At 51.9% G+C, this 14,080-nt stretch overlaps 1 protein-coding gene across 1 annotated transcript in view; it reads left to right on the top strand.

Moving 5' to 3' along the window:
* The window catches only part of SHROOM2 (shroom family member 2), a 32,034-nt gene extending 18,967 nt beyond the window's left edge, over positions 1-13,067 (top strand). The window contains exons 3-5 of the mRNA XM_021080959.1: positions 1,231-1,362; positions 7,171-9,415; positions 10,994-13,067. Coding sequence (XP_020936618.1) covers positions 1,231-1,362; positions 7,171-9,415; positions 10,994-11,095 — 2,479 coding nt within the window. The 3' untranslated portion in view covers positions 11,096-13,067. The remainder of the gene's footprint in view (positions 1-1,230; positions 1,363-7,170; positions 9,416-10,993) is intronic.

Here is a 14,080-nt window from a genome sequence, read left to right on the forward strand (position 1 = left end):
TGTACTTTTCCTCCATAATTATCTGAAGGTTTATGTTATAAAGGCTTCGGGGGTTTTCTTTAATATGCTTTATTGTATAGTTTTTTTTTTTTTGGTCTTTTTAGGACCTAACCCGCAGCATATGGAGGTTCCCAGGCTAGGGGTCAAATCAGAGCTGTAGCTGCCAGTCTACACCACAGCCGCAGCCGTGTCAGATCCGAGCCACGTCTGCGACCCACGTCTGCTCACGGCAATACTGGATCCTTAACCCACAGAGTGAGGCCAGGGATCGAACCCGCGACCTCATGATTCCGTCGGATTCGTTTCCACTGCACCACGACAGGAACTCCTTTATTGTATAATTTTAAGATTTTTGCTTTTTGGCAGAATGCCGGAGGCCTAATGGTGCTCCTTCTCCGATCTTGATGCAGCTGTAAAGTGTCCCCGGGGGGCGGGCAGTTCTGCCCTAAGTTGAAGGAAGAGGAGAGGCGAGCGTGGCCGGTCTCCTCACTTGGCAGCTTTCTCCTGGAGGCTCTGTGACGATCCTGCAGCAGCTCTAGGGCTTCCCAGCTGGGCACGCCTCAGCCCCCCCTGGGCAGGAGCGGCTAAAGCCCTAAGAAACCACCCGCAGATGGCGGGGCAGTATAGAGGGGGCAGGAAGGCCCCTGCCATGTCCAGAGCCCTGGCGGGAGCCTCGCAGTCTAGGGTGTGGTGGTTCCTATGATTCGGGGGGGACCCTCAGGTGACCTCACACCCCCTGGGAGGCTCAGAGGAGCAGGTGTGCCCTAGTTCCCGTGCACTCCGGGGTATCCGTGTTGACTTCGCTCAGGGAGTGGATAAATGGAAGCGCAGTGGAAGCTCTGCGGGACCCAGCTGAGTGGGGAGCCCCCGAGCCCTTCCCCAGCCAGTGGCTTCTCCTCAAGGAGGCCAGGGGCCTGTGCAGCGTCACACTGACTCGGAAAACACAAGTTTCCTCTGTGGGCTTGTGGGGGCGGGGATGGGGTGTATTTTTGGACTTGGCATAAGTTTGGAAGCCTAAGGGCTGCTTCCCTTTGGAGCCCGTGAGGCTCACTCTGCCGTGAGGGAAGTTGTCCAGGAGCAAATACCTCCAGGGAGGGCTGGTGTCCGGACCCAGCGGCAGCCCCCGAAGGCCGTGCCATAAATCCCGTGGACTTTTTCCGCCTCTTGCTCCTGTCCTGGCCTGAAGCTGTCCTGGGTGTGAAGTTCCTGAGCTGTCTGCGCCTCTTTCAGGAGGAACGAGCTGAGCTGGAGGCCGCACTCCTGGCATGCCACCAAGTTCTCCGACGGCCACCCCGAGTCGTCCACCTCCTCGCTCTCCTCCAGCAGCACCTGCCCCGCCTGGCCCGGCCGGCACCACGCCAGGTAGGTGCTCCGTCCTGCCCCGCTGGGGTGGGAGGCTGGTTCCACATCCCGTGACACTCGTGACCTCCCTGCCTTGCTGTCCTAGGACCTTTCTGAATTTATTTTACGTAAGTATTTTTTGTCGAGGTGTAGTTACTCTACAATATTATAGGAGTTGCAGGTGTATAACGTGATCCAGAATTTTTATAGATTATCCTCCATTCGTAGTTACTAGAACAGTTGGGCTCTGTTCCCTGTGCTGTGTAAGATGTCCTTGCAGCTAATTTGATACAGAGTAGTTTGTGCTCATCTCCCCCTATCGTGCCCTCCCCCTCTTCCCGCTCCCCACTGGTCACCATTAGTTTGTTCTCTGTACCTGTGAGTCTGTTTCTGTTCTGTTACATTCATTTATGTATTTTTTAGTTTGCACATATAAGTGATACTATACAGGATGTGTCTTTCTCTGTCTGACTTACTTCACTAAACATAATAATACCTTCCAGATCCATCCACGTTAATATAGCTAGCAACATTTCAATCTTTTTTTTAAATGAGTGAGCAGTATTCCATTTTGCGGGCACATGTGTGTGTGAGAGTGTGTGTGTTTGTATACACTAAGATATATAGCAAGATATGTGTATTTATATTTTTTATCCATTCGTCTGTTGATGGACACTTGTGTCGCTTGCATATATTGACGATTGTAAATAACGCTGCTGTGAACATGGAGTTGTGTGTATCTTTTTGAATATGTGTTCCCGTTTTCTATGGCTATACGCCCGGGAGTGGGGTTGCGGGTTCATGTGGTGGTTCTAGTTTTAGCCTTTTGAGGACCATTCTTACTTTCTCACCAACAGTGCCCAAGGGTTCCCTTTTCTCGATACCCTCTTCAGCATTTGTTATGTTCTTTTTGAGGATAACCTTTCTGACAGGTGTGAGGTGATACCTCATTGTGGTTTTGATTTGCATTTCTCTGATTAGCAATGTGGAGCATCTTTTCATGGGCCGTCTATGCCTCCTATGGAAAAAGGCGTATTCAGATCTGCCCATTTTTACATCAGGTTATTTGTGTTTTTGATACTGAGATGTATGAACTGTTGATATAGTTTGCATATTAACCCCTCCTTGGTCATATCATTTGCAAATATTTTTCCCATTCAGTAGGTTGTCTTTTTATTTTGTTGGTTTCTTTCCCTCTGAAAAAGCCTTTGGTTTTAATTAGGTCCCATTTGTGTATTTTTGCTTTTGTTTCCTTCGCCTTCGGAGACGGATCCCAAAAAATACTCCTACAACTTATGTCAAAGAGCGTTCTGTCTTTGTTTTTCTCTAGGAGTTTTATAGTATTTGGTCTTATTACATTTAGGTCTTTGATCCATTTTGAGTTTACTTTTGCATATGATGTTAGAGAGTGTTCTCATTTCATTCTTGTACATGTAGCTGTCTAGTTTTCCCAGCACCAGTTACTGAAGAGACTGTGTTTTCTCCATTGTATATTTTTGCTTCCTTTGTAGTAGATTAATTGACCACAAGTGTGTGGATTTACTTCTGGGCTCTCTACATTCTGTTCCATTGATCTATGTGTCTGTCTCCGCCCCCCCCCCCGTACCACACTATTTTGATGTTGGTAGTTTTGTAGCATAATCGAGTCAAAGAAGATGATTTCTCCAGCTCTGTTCTTTCAGATTTTTTTATTTTTGGTTGTGCAGGGTCTTTCCTATTTCCATACAAATTTTCAATTATTTTAGCTCTGTGAAAAATGCCCTTGATTTTTGTTTTTCTTTTTCTTTTTTGGTTGCCTCACAGCATAAGGAGTTCCCAGGGCAGGGATCAGATCCGTGCTGCAGTTGTGACCTCAGCTGCAGCTGCAGCAATGCTGGATCCTTAACCCACTGTGCTGGGCTGGGGATTGAATCTGCATCCCAGTGCTCCCAAGACACTACTAATCCTGTTGTGCCACAGCGGGAACTCCTGCCCTTGGTTTTTTGATAGGGATTGCATTGAATCTGTAGATTGCCTTGGGTAGCATGGTCATTTGAACAACAATCTTCTAATCTATGAACATGGTCTGTCTTTCCATCCATGTATGCCATCTTCATTTTTTTTTTTTTTTTGTCTTTTTGTCTTTTGTCTTTTGTTGTTGTTGTTGCTATTTCTTGGGCCGCTCCTGCGGCATATGGAGGTTCCCAGGCTAGGGGTTGAATCGGAGCTGTAGCCACCGGCCTACGCCAGAGCCACAGCAACGCGGGATCCGAGCCGTGTCTGCGACCTACACCACAGCTCACGGCAACGCCGGATCGTTAACCCACTGCGCAAGGGCAGGGACCGAACCCGCAACCTCATGGTTCCTAGTCGGATTCGTTAACCACTGCGCCACGACGGGAACTCCCATTTTTTTTTTTTTTTTTTTTTTAATTCAGTGTCTTGCTGTTTTCTGAGTACAAGTCTTCAACCTCCTTAGTTTGATTTATTCCTAGGTCTTTTATTCTTTTTGATGTGATAGTAAACGGGGTTATCTCCTTAATTTCTCTTTCTGAAAGTTTGCTCTTAGTATCTGGAAATACCACAGATTTCTGTATATTAATTTTATATACTATGACTTGACCAAATTCATTGAGTTCTAGGAGTTTCTACTAAGCCACAATGGGAACTCCACATATGACCTTTAGTATGTTGAGGTATGTTCCTTCTGTACCCATTTTTTGAGAGTTTTTATCCTAAGTAGATGCTGAATGGGGGGCCTGCTGGTTTCTGGATGACTGTGAAACAGAGAACATGAGAATTGTGAGCCAGTGGGAGGGGGAGTGACGGTCCACCTGGCTTACCTGCAGCCCACATTTCATGGACAGAGTGGCTAATGCCAGGCAAACATGTGGCAGCACCATGAGGGAGCTGGCGTGGAGCTGTTCCTGCCGGTCACAGTGTGCTGACAGTCACCTCGACTTAGTGGCCATGTCTTCACTAGTCTGGTAGAAGGATGATAGTAACAGCAAGTAGTGTGCCTTTGGGGTGTCTGCAAGTGCACGTGTGAGAGTATATGTGTATCTGTGTGCGCGTGTGTGCATGCATATCTACGGGATATGCATGTCTGCGTGTGTTTGGCGCCAATGCAACTACCTCAGAATCAATTTTTGGCTCTTAGAAAATCCTGGTCTGTTGCAAATTTGCAAAATAAAGTGCTTACATCATGTGTAGGAAAAACATCTTCAACCCAGTATTACCTATTGAAAGCCATGTGAGATTAGAATATTTGCAGCCCAGGGTATTTTTGAAAAACCAGATGCTCATCCAAGTGGTAAAAACTGCAGTAAAAAGTGTGCTCTCTTACGTTTCATTATCGGAGCAACTTAATCTAATAGAATCTCCGTGAAATCCATTTGTCGGTTTCTTTTTTTTTTTGAAGGGGTGCACTCGTGGTATATGGAAGATCCCAGGCTAGGGGTCAAATCGGACCTGTAGCCACCAACCTATGCCATAGGCACAGCAGCACATGATCCGAGCCTCACCTGTGACACACCTCGGATCCTTAACCCCCTCTAGCGAGGCCAGGGATCGAACTTAGTCCTCACGGATGCTAGATGTTTCCGCTGAGCCACTACAGGAACTCCTGGCAGTTTCTTGATTAAAACAACATCTATGCCTTGTGGAAACAGTGCCCAGCTTTATTTATACGCGCTTGGAGCTACGATCTCCTGGAACAATCTGTACAGGAATATCGGTGACGGGATGGACCCGGATGTGCTCTGTTTCTGGAAAGGGTACCTGGTCTGTCCCCTGAGGACACGATGTGGAACCCAGGTTGTCATCACCTCCTTGCCCTGGTCACACATTTTTCTTTCTCATCCTGGTTCTCCTTAAATCCCAAGTGGCCACATTGTTGTTTCTTGAGGCATGAGGGTTAGAGCTTCCTTGAGCTTTAATGAAAACACTTAGCATGCCTGGAGAAATAGTTTCACCTTTGAGAGCTTTAAGTATCCACTATTATGTCTAAAAATAAATGTACGTGCCTTAATTTAAAAATACTTAATTGCTAAAAAGGGCTCATCATCGCTTGAGCTTTCAGTAAATTTATCTTTTCCGCAATAGTAACACCAAAGATCAGTGATCACAGATCACCATAAGGAAGAGAACAATAATGAAAAAATGTGAAATATTGCAATAATTTTTAAAATGTGGAGTTTCCCCAGTGGCTCAGCAGGTTAAGAACCCAGCTAGTATCCATGAGGATTCAAGTTCAATCCCTGGCCTCTCTCAGTGGGTTAAGAATCCTGTGTTGCTGCAGCTGCAGTGTAGGTCACAGATGCAGCTTGGATCCAGTGTTGCTGTGGCTGTGGAATTCCATATGTCAGGGAATTTCCATATGCCACAGGTGTGGCCTCAAAAGGAAAAAAAAAAAAAGTGACAGATACACAGAGTGAGCAAATGGTGTTGGGAAAATGGCACTGATAGACCTGCTCTGATGCAGGATTGCCGCAGACCTTCGATTGGTAAAAAGTGCAGTAACCACAAACTGCAGCCAGATGAGGTACGCCTGTACTTCAGTATTTGGGTTTGGACAAGTAATGTTATCACTCAGCTTTTTAATTTGAACATCAATCTTTAAAAAAATTTTTTAAATTATTTTTTGCTTTTTTAGGGCCGCACCTGCAGCATATGGAGGTTCCCAGGCGAGGGGGCGAATTGGTCCTGCAGCTGCCAGCCTACACCACAGCCAATGGCAATGCCAGATCCTTGACCCACTGAGTGAGGCCAGGGATCGAACCCGCATTCTCATCGATACTAGTAGGATTTGTTACTAGTCAGGTTCGTTGCTGCTGAGCTACAACGGGAACTCCTAAACATCATTCTCTTTTGGTTGTGTTTTGAGTGTCAGCCGTGCATAGTAAGAACCATTTCTTGCACTAAACCAGGGTCTGCAAACTTGTTCTGTAAGGGACTCCTGATCGTATTTCAGGCCAGTGCCTGTGGAAGCTACTCAGCTCTGTCTTGGGAAGCAGCTCCACACTGTGTGTAAACAGCCATGCAGGAGTTCCCATCAGACTTTATTTTTGAGCCCTGAAATTTGCATTTCATGTAATTCTCACCGATCAGGAAATACTTTTTGATCCTGCTCCCCTCCTCCCACTAAATCTAAAAGCCGTTCTTAGCTCATGGGGTGCAGGTCGCCTTCCACCCACCTTAATTGACAACAGTAAAGGTATTGATATGGGCAGGGCCCGCTGCTGTCTGCTGTGGACTTCAGCCAGCCTTGGGGTGGGTGCTGAGGTGAGAAACCTACTCCATGTCATTGCAGGTGTCTGTTTAGGAAGAGGTATTTATTTTATTTATTTTTTTGAGATTTCTTTTTGTTCCTAATTTATTGTAATTTTTATTTTATATTGGAATACAGTTGCTTACAATGTTGTGTTAGTTTCAGGTGTATAGCAAAGTGATCCAGTTGTACATATATCCATTCTTTTTATTTAGGTTATTCCCCATTGCTGAGTGGAGTTCCCTGTGCCATACAGGAGGTCCTTGATGATTAGCTATTTTATATATAGTAGCGGGTATATGTTAATCCCCCAATCCTAATTAATACTCCCCCCGCCCCCCAGCTTTCCCCTGTGGGAACCATGAGTTTGTTTTCAGAGTCTGAATCTGAGAAAGCTGCTCTTTGAAATACAGGAATTTAGATGTACTGCGTCCAGCGACCCTGTTGCAGAACGGTTGTCGGCGCCCGCGTTGATGCCTCCGCCTGGGGCCCGCCGCGTCCGCCTGCCTTGTGACTCTTGTCCCTTTGCTGCAACTCGACTCTAACGCCCGCCGTTGCCTGTGGTTTTTCTCCTTTTCCAGCTCTTCCTCCCAGGACCTGTCCGGCAGCGCATGGGAGCAGACGAATCTGCAGCGCGCCTCTGGCCACTTCAGCTCCCTGGGGAGCGTGGACAGCCTGGACCAGCCTGCCCAGTCCTCCCCCTCCGGGCGCCTCTCGGCTGCCAAGTCCAACAGCAGCATCGACCACCTGGGCGGCCCGAGCAAGCGGGACTCGGCCTACGGCTCCTTTTCCACCAGCTCCAGCACGCCGGACCACACCCTGCCCAAGGCAGACGCCTCCTCCGCCGAGAACATTCTCTACAAAGTGGGCCTTTGGGAGGCCTCCGCAGCGGGCGGCGGCCGGCAGGGCCTGACTGCCGGGGACCCGCAGGGCGTGGAGGAGAGGCTTGGGTGCTTCCCACCCAGGGTCCCCTGTGACAGCAGCAGAAGCCCCAGGCCTGAGAACAGCGCTGAGCCCAAGCTGGCTGCTTCTGGAAGGTCCACTTTTGGGCCAGTCTGGTATGTTCCCGAGAAGAAAAAAGCCCCTTCGTCCCCTCCCCCACCCCCTCCCCCTCTCCGCCGTGACAGCTTCGCTGCCACCAAGAGCCACGAGAAGACCCAGGGCCCGTTCGCAGAGGCGGCCACCTCTCAGCACTTTCCTGGCCTGGTGGGCGCTCAGGCCCATGGCGACTGGAGACCGGAAGTGGCCGAGCACCTGCAGAGACCCGGGCCCGCAAACGATGCGAGAAGAGCTGGGGGCTCAGGCTGGGTGCCCGGTGCGTACCTGGACTATGGATGGCCACCCTGCGACAGTGGCGCACCCAGCCGGCTTCAGGCCTCCCTGTCCAGCACGGACGTGCGCTGCCCGCAAGCTTCCTACAGGTGCCAGCACCCACGCCACTCCAGCGACGAGAGCCCCTTCTGCCGCGAGGGGCCCAGAGCCACCACATGGCTCAGGGAGCAGCCCCCTGCGGAGGGATTCCAGGATGACAGCCCCACTCAGGTTGGGTGGCCCAGCGCTGCTGACCGGAAGGGTGATGGTGGCGCGCAGAGCCGCTACTACTGCGTGACCTCCAGGCGTTGTCTCCAGGGAGGTGCCCCAGACGCGCAGCCCCGTTCCTACCCGTCCGGGTTCGAGGGGGCGCCGGGCGCCCGCCAGAGAGGGAGGGCCATGCCAGCGGACAGGGCGGCCGGAGCCACGGAACTGCCCAGCGGCAGCCTCTTGGACAAAGCCAGCCTGAAGAAGGTGGCAGGTGACTTCACGTGGGCCGACCAGGGTGGCGGCGAGATCTGTCCCCTGCAGACACCCATGCTGCACTCGCTGACCCGGGAAGGGGCACGCCGGCCCGAGCCCAGCTTTGATGGCGCCGCGGAGAGGCTGGCACTCGAGGCCCCGGCGGGCAAGCCAATGCGGAGAAGCGACCGGTTCGCCACCACCCTGAGGAACGAGATCCAGCTGCGGCGAGCCAGGCTGCAGAAGAGCAGGAGCACAGCCACGCTGGCCGGCCCCGGGGCTGAGGAGGAGGAGGAGGAGGAGGAGGAAGAGGCCGAGGTGCGTGGCTGGGGGGCGCACCAGGCGGGGGGCGCGGGGACTGCCCCGGAAGCCACCGTCACCAGCTCCTACAAGGACCACCTGAAGGAGGCCCAGGCCCGCGTCCTGAGGGCCACATCATTTAGGCGCCGCGACTTGGAGCCCAGTCACGTAGACCCGGACACCGGCCCCCGCGTCCGGGAGGTGGCTCCGGCCAGGCCGCCGTCGTGCGCTACCAGTGGTGGCGGCAGCGCGCTGCCCGCCCCGCGCATCGGAGGCCGCAGGCGCTTCACGGCCGCGCAGAAGCTGAAGTCGTACTCCGAGCCCGAGAAGATGAACGAGGTGGGGCTCGCGGGGGACGACCCCCCGCGCCGGTACCCTGGACCTCCCGATGAGACCGTGCGCACGTTTGCCGACAGGTGGAAGTTTTTTGAGGAAACCAGCAAGCCCACTGGCCAGCGGCCTGGGCGGAGGCCGGGGCCCTGTGGGTTCCCCAAGGAAAAGCCGGAGAGGCCACAGACAGCGGGACCTGGGAACGGGGGAAAGGCGGGAAGATCGGACCCGCCTCAGAGACTTGGAACATTTGCCGAGTATCAAGCCTCGTGGAGGGAACAGAGGAAAGCCCCGGAAGCCAGGAGCGCCGGGAGGTACCACTCTGCAGATGACATCCTGGAAGTGGGTCTGGACCAACAGGAGAGGCCACCGTACATCCATGAAAGGTCCAGGTCCTCGCCCTCCACGGACCTCTACAAGCAGGTAAGCATCCTGCCATGAGCAGAACAAAGCTGTCCTGACCCCATCGTAGGGCACATAGGACACCCCAGAATGGCCCAGTGTCGGTGTCACTTGTGTCCAGCTGTCTGAGTGTTTCCGGGCACCAGCTCTTCTGGTATCAGCTTGTGTGAAAGGGGCCTGGGGACAAAGCTGATACATTCATGACAACTGCAAGTGTCCTGTTTTCACCCACATCTGGAGTTCCCAGCCTCATTGTCAGTTCTTGTTTTGGCTGCCTTTCTCTTTGATTAGCTTCCGTTTAATATGAAAGGAGGAAATTGGGGGAAATAATAGAAAATGCTGAGTTCTCCTCTGAAATGAAAAGAGGTGCTTTGCCAAAAGGCCTAAGACAATGTATGATAGACACTTTTCAAACACTGATATATATCACTTAATATTTTTAGTATATTTCGTGGATTTTTTTTGTCAAATACTTTTTTTTTTTTTTTGTCTTTTTGCCATTTCTAGGGCCGCTCCCATGGCATATGGAGGTTCCCAGGCTAGGGGTCAAATCGGAGCTGTAGCGGCCAGCCTACACCACAGCCACAGCAACATGGGATCCGAGCTACATCTGTGACCTACACCACGGCTCACAGCAACGCCCGATCCTTAACCCACTGAGCAAGGGCAGGGATCGAACCCGCAACCTCATGGTTCCTAGTCAGATTTGTTAACCACTGCGCCACAACAGGAACTCCTGCGGTTTTTTTTTTTTTTAAGTAGGAGTTTTGATAGCGAAAGTTGACTTTAAGCTTTCTAAAACCCCACATATTGCAGTTTCTGCTCTGGCACAGTGGGTTGAGAATCTGATTGTAGTGGCTCAGGTTGCTGTGGAGGCACTGGTTCAATCCCTATCCCAGCACAGTGGGTTAAAAGATTGAGCATTTCTGTAGCTGCAGCTCAGATTAAATCCCTGGCCTGGGAACTTTCATATGCTGCAGGTGTGGCCATTAAAAAAAACATGAAATAAAAACACCTGTATGCAGTCTCCCTCTTTTCTCTGATTTCTCTGCCCCTTAATTCTGCATGTGTGTATTTCAAAGAAAAGTCCTGCAGCATCAGATAGAGTTTCTTTTAAAAAGAACGAGTAATCAGTTTGTTGCACAGTAATGAATGGGCGTGAAGAGAGCTGCTGGTTTCTGTGTGGCCTCCTGGTGCCCAGAGGCTGCAAACACTGCGAGTGTGTGTTCCTGCCCTGGCGGTGCCCTGGCCGAGAGACTTCTGTGAATTCCATGCTTGCGTCCCAGACTCCGAGACCGGGGCTTGAGGCTGGCTGCCGTGAGCTGTAACCAGCTGGATCCGATTTGATGAGGGTTTTTTGGCCAGTGTGTCCCACACTTTTACAGCCCTCGTGGAGGAGCTCTGCTTCCTGCCCAGAACTCAAGGGGACGTGGGTCTCGCTGAGTCATTTCGATGAGACACTTTGGCCGGCTGTCGGCCCGGGGCGGCAGGCTGCGTCATCGCCCTTGTGGGAGAGGCCACAATGAGGGGTTCGTCGTAACAGAGGTCTTGCAGGAGGCAGCTTGATGACTGGGCGTCTCGTTGTGCTGCCCCTGGCAGGAAGCTTCTGTGGACCTGCGGCGGGAGGCAGAGGAGCCCCGTGAGCAGAGAGAGCTTTTCTCCGCAGTCCTGGCCGAGGAGGGACGTCCCCCCCAAAGGTAGGAGGATTTGGGATCTGCGGGGGCTGAGAAGGCGTCTCGGGGGCAGGCTGCCTTGTGGTGGGCGAGTGCTTGGTAACCTGGTTGGTGGGCGTCTGGTTTCTGGCAGACCTGAAGTGGCTGCAAAGCAGACGTGATTTCCAGCATCTCCAGGACCAGAGCCCTGCGGCAGGAGGAGCATCCCAAGGGCAGGGATGCGTCCTACACCACTGTGGCATTTTGGGTCCTCCTAACAGCTGCTGTGTTTTGCATACAGTAAAGTTCTTGACGTTGACAGAAGGAGAAATCCAGTGTGATGGGCTTGCATGAAAGGCATTGTCCAGATGTTTGATGTGTTAACGTCTTAGGTGCAGTGGCTTGCTGGGGCTGGCAGTCCACGCTGTCTGGAAGGATCGTGAGTCCAAGAACCGGGGTGATCCTTTCTGGATTGGCCTTATTTAATGAGTTAATTTTGGGCTTTAAAACAGATCAAATCAGATGGCTCCCCAGGACAGGATCAGAGCATCTGAAAGCTCAATGGGAGCCGTGTGTTGTGCTGTCACGGGCCATGAGTCATGGGCCGTGTCCTCACAGGAGCTTCTGTTGTGGTGTCACAGGATTGGCAGTGGCTTGGGAGTACTGGGACGTGTGTTCAATCCCCGGCCTGGTACAGTGGATCCGGACTGGCTGCAGCTTGGATCTGATCCCTGGCCTGGGAGCTCCACATGCCATGGGGCAGCCAAAAACAAAACCAACCAACCAACCAACAAATGTGTCCTCACAGCCATGAGGGTGGATGGAATTTAGATGAAATGTGCCATGTCGTGCTGCCCCTCCCACATGAGGAGGGCAGGAGAAGGAGGGGTAGGTCATTGCGGGAGCTGTGGTACAACCTTACTTTGAAAGGGCTGAGGGAGGAACGGGATCGAATTTGTACACGAGTCATTGAATGCAGATCTTCCTGTTGCCTGGAGAATCTCCGGTGATTGGTTCGATATTCGAATTAAACACCAACCTCAGAATGAAGGGTTCTGCTGCAGAGAGAACCAACGTAAATGTTTGCCTTTGAGAGCCTTAGGTAAGGGGGTTTTATTTCATCTGGCTTTGAACAGAGTGCGTTGGCCTTCAAGAAGAGCGTCGGTTACTGGCGTGGCTCTGAGGGAGCAGGCGTGGTGTCGTGTGCATGCTTGTGTGGGACGTCACTGCCGTTGTGTGCCAGGCTGCATGGCCCAGACCCGAAAGCCCTGAGCGACAGAGGAAGGCTGATGAATGATACAGCTTCGGAATGGCGCTGTGTCTCAGCAGCATGACTGTAGCTTTACGTCTCTGGATTCCAAGCCGATCGCGTGCCGAGAGCCAGCCACAGTCTTCAGGCCCTGCCGCCGGGGGCGGGGTGTGGGGGGCACGCTGTGCTCTGAGGCCTCGAGGGTTGACACCGCAGAGCCCTCAGGTGCTTGGCGTTCGTCGGCTCCTCTCCTCCCTGGGCAGAGTCCTCACAAATGGCTGTAATGTGCACATCGTGTGTGTGTGTGTGTGTGTCGGGGGTGGGGTAGGTGGCGTCATCAGCAGTGAAAGGCTCGAGAGGAACGGGCAACAGACCACAGGCTGTATGGGTCACGACCGTGACTCCCCGCAGACCGCATGACCACGCTGGAGGAGAGTGTTCCAGAGGCTTTCTGGTTTGGGGCTACCAAACTCAGCAATTTTGAGAACCGTTGTGTGTGCTTTGAGAGAGTGCTGAGACCCAGTGTAATTCTAGCAGAGGAACACGGAAGGGCTGTTTTCAACTTCTTCCAGCGAATGTTTATTTTCTGAAGTCCCAGCAAGAAATAGTGTGCTCGAAACCTCACGTTTGAGAATACACGAAAGGGCACGTCAGGCCAAGTCACCAAAAGCCAAATCTGTCATGCAAGGATGTAAAGGTGCCCGGTGTTTTGCATAAAATTAATGTCATGTGTCTGAATAAAGAATTGAGACTGCTGACTTGTTACCTGGAACGTGACCATGAAGAATGGTTTTTGTTGTCTTGGTTGGGGTACCAGGACAGCATCAAGCTAACAGTGATTTCTTCATGCAGATCCAATGGAGAACATTTTCGTGAGGCTCGAGAGTCTGTGTTCCAGATACAGAGAAGTAGGACAAAGGTTCTGTCCCCAGAGGACCTCCTTGTACAGGAGGGAAGGACAAACCCTGATACTTAGCACTGAAGCGGTGACTCATAATTATCCTCTTTGTAAAAAGTTACGTGGTGCTGGCGCATCTCGGGCGAGGAGGGGAGGGGACCTCTGGCTGGTGCAGGGAAGACAGCTGGTGTGTGTGCAGTGTTTGCTTGTCCCCAGCCTTGCTGTTCCGCGAGCTGTGCACCTTCCCCATCAGGACCTAACCCGCCAGCGCCCACTGTTTTCGGGGGTTTTGCCCTGATCTCCAAGCCTCATTGTCATGCCTGATGGAGGTCTGCTTCCTGTATACATTCTGCCCCTGTGACAGGGGACCTTGAAAGCAAGGGGTTGCAGTTCTCTTGGCTGACGTGATGGACTGCTGGGGACTGGGCAGCGTCAGCAGCAGATACCTTGTCACAGCTTGCGGTCCCAAGTCTAAGACCCAGTGTCAACAGGCTTGGTTTCTCCCGAGGCCCCTCTGCGGGACGTGCAGGCAGCCAGCTCCCCGTGTCCTTGCCTGGTCATCCCTCGGTCCTCTTTCTCTTAAGGACACCTGTCAGATTGGATTCGGATCCACCCCAACAACCTCATTTTACCGTAATCACCTCTTTAAAGAGCCTCAGTCCATCACATTCTAGGCGGGGGTGGGTTGGGGTTTCAGCACATGAAGGCGGAGCCCAGTTAGCTCATGGGACCAGGAGGGATGTCCCCGCTTCTCCCTAATGCCTTTAAATCTGTCTGCTGCATCCATTCTCTCGGGACGTGTCCTTCTGTTGCTAAGCTGATGGGTCACAGCTGATGTGCTGGCATTTAAAGTAAAGGAACTGGAGCGCCCATCATGGCTCAGCAGT

Source organism: Sus scrofa, chromosome Y (genome assembly GCF_000003025.6).
Source record: "Sus scrofa isolate TJ Tabasco breed Duroc chromosome Y, Sscrofa11.1, whole genome shotgun sequence".
NCBI classification, from domain to species: Eukaryota; Metazoa; Chordata; class Mammalia; order Artiodactyla; family Suidae; genus Sus; species Sus scrofa.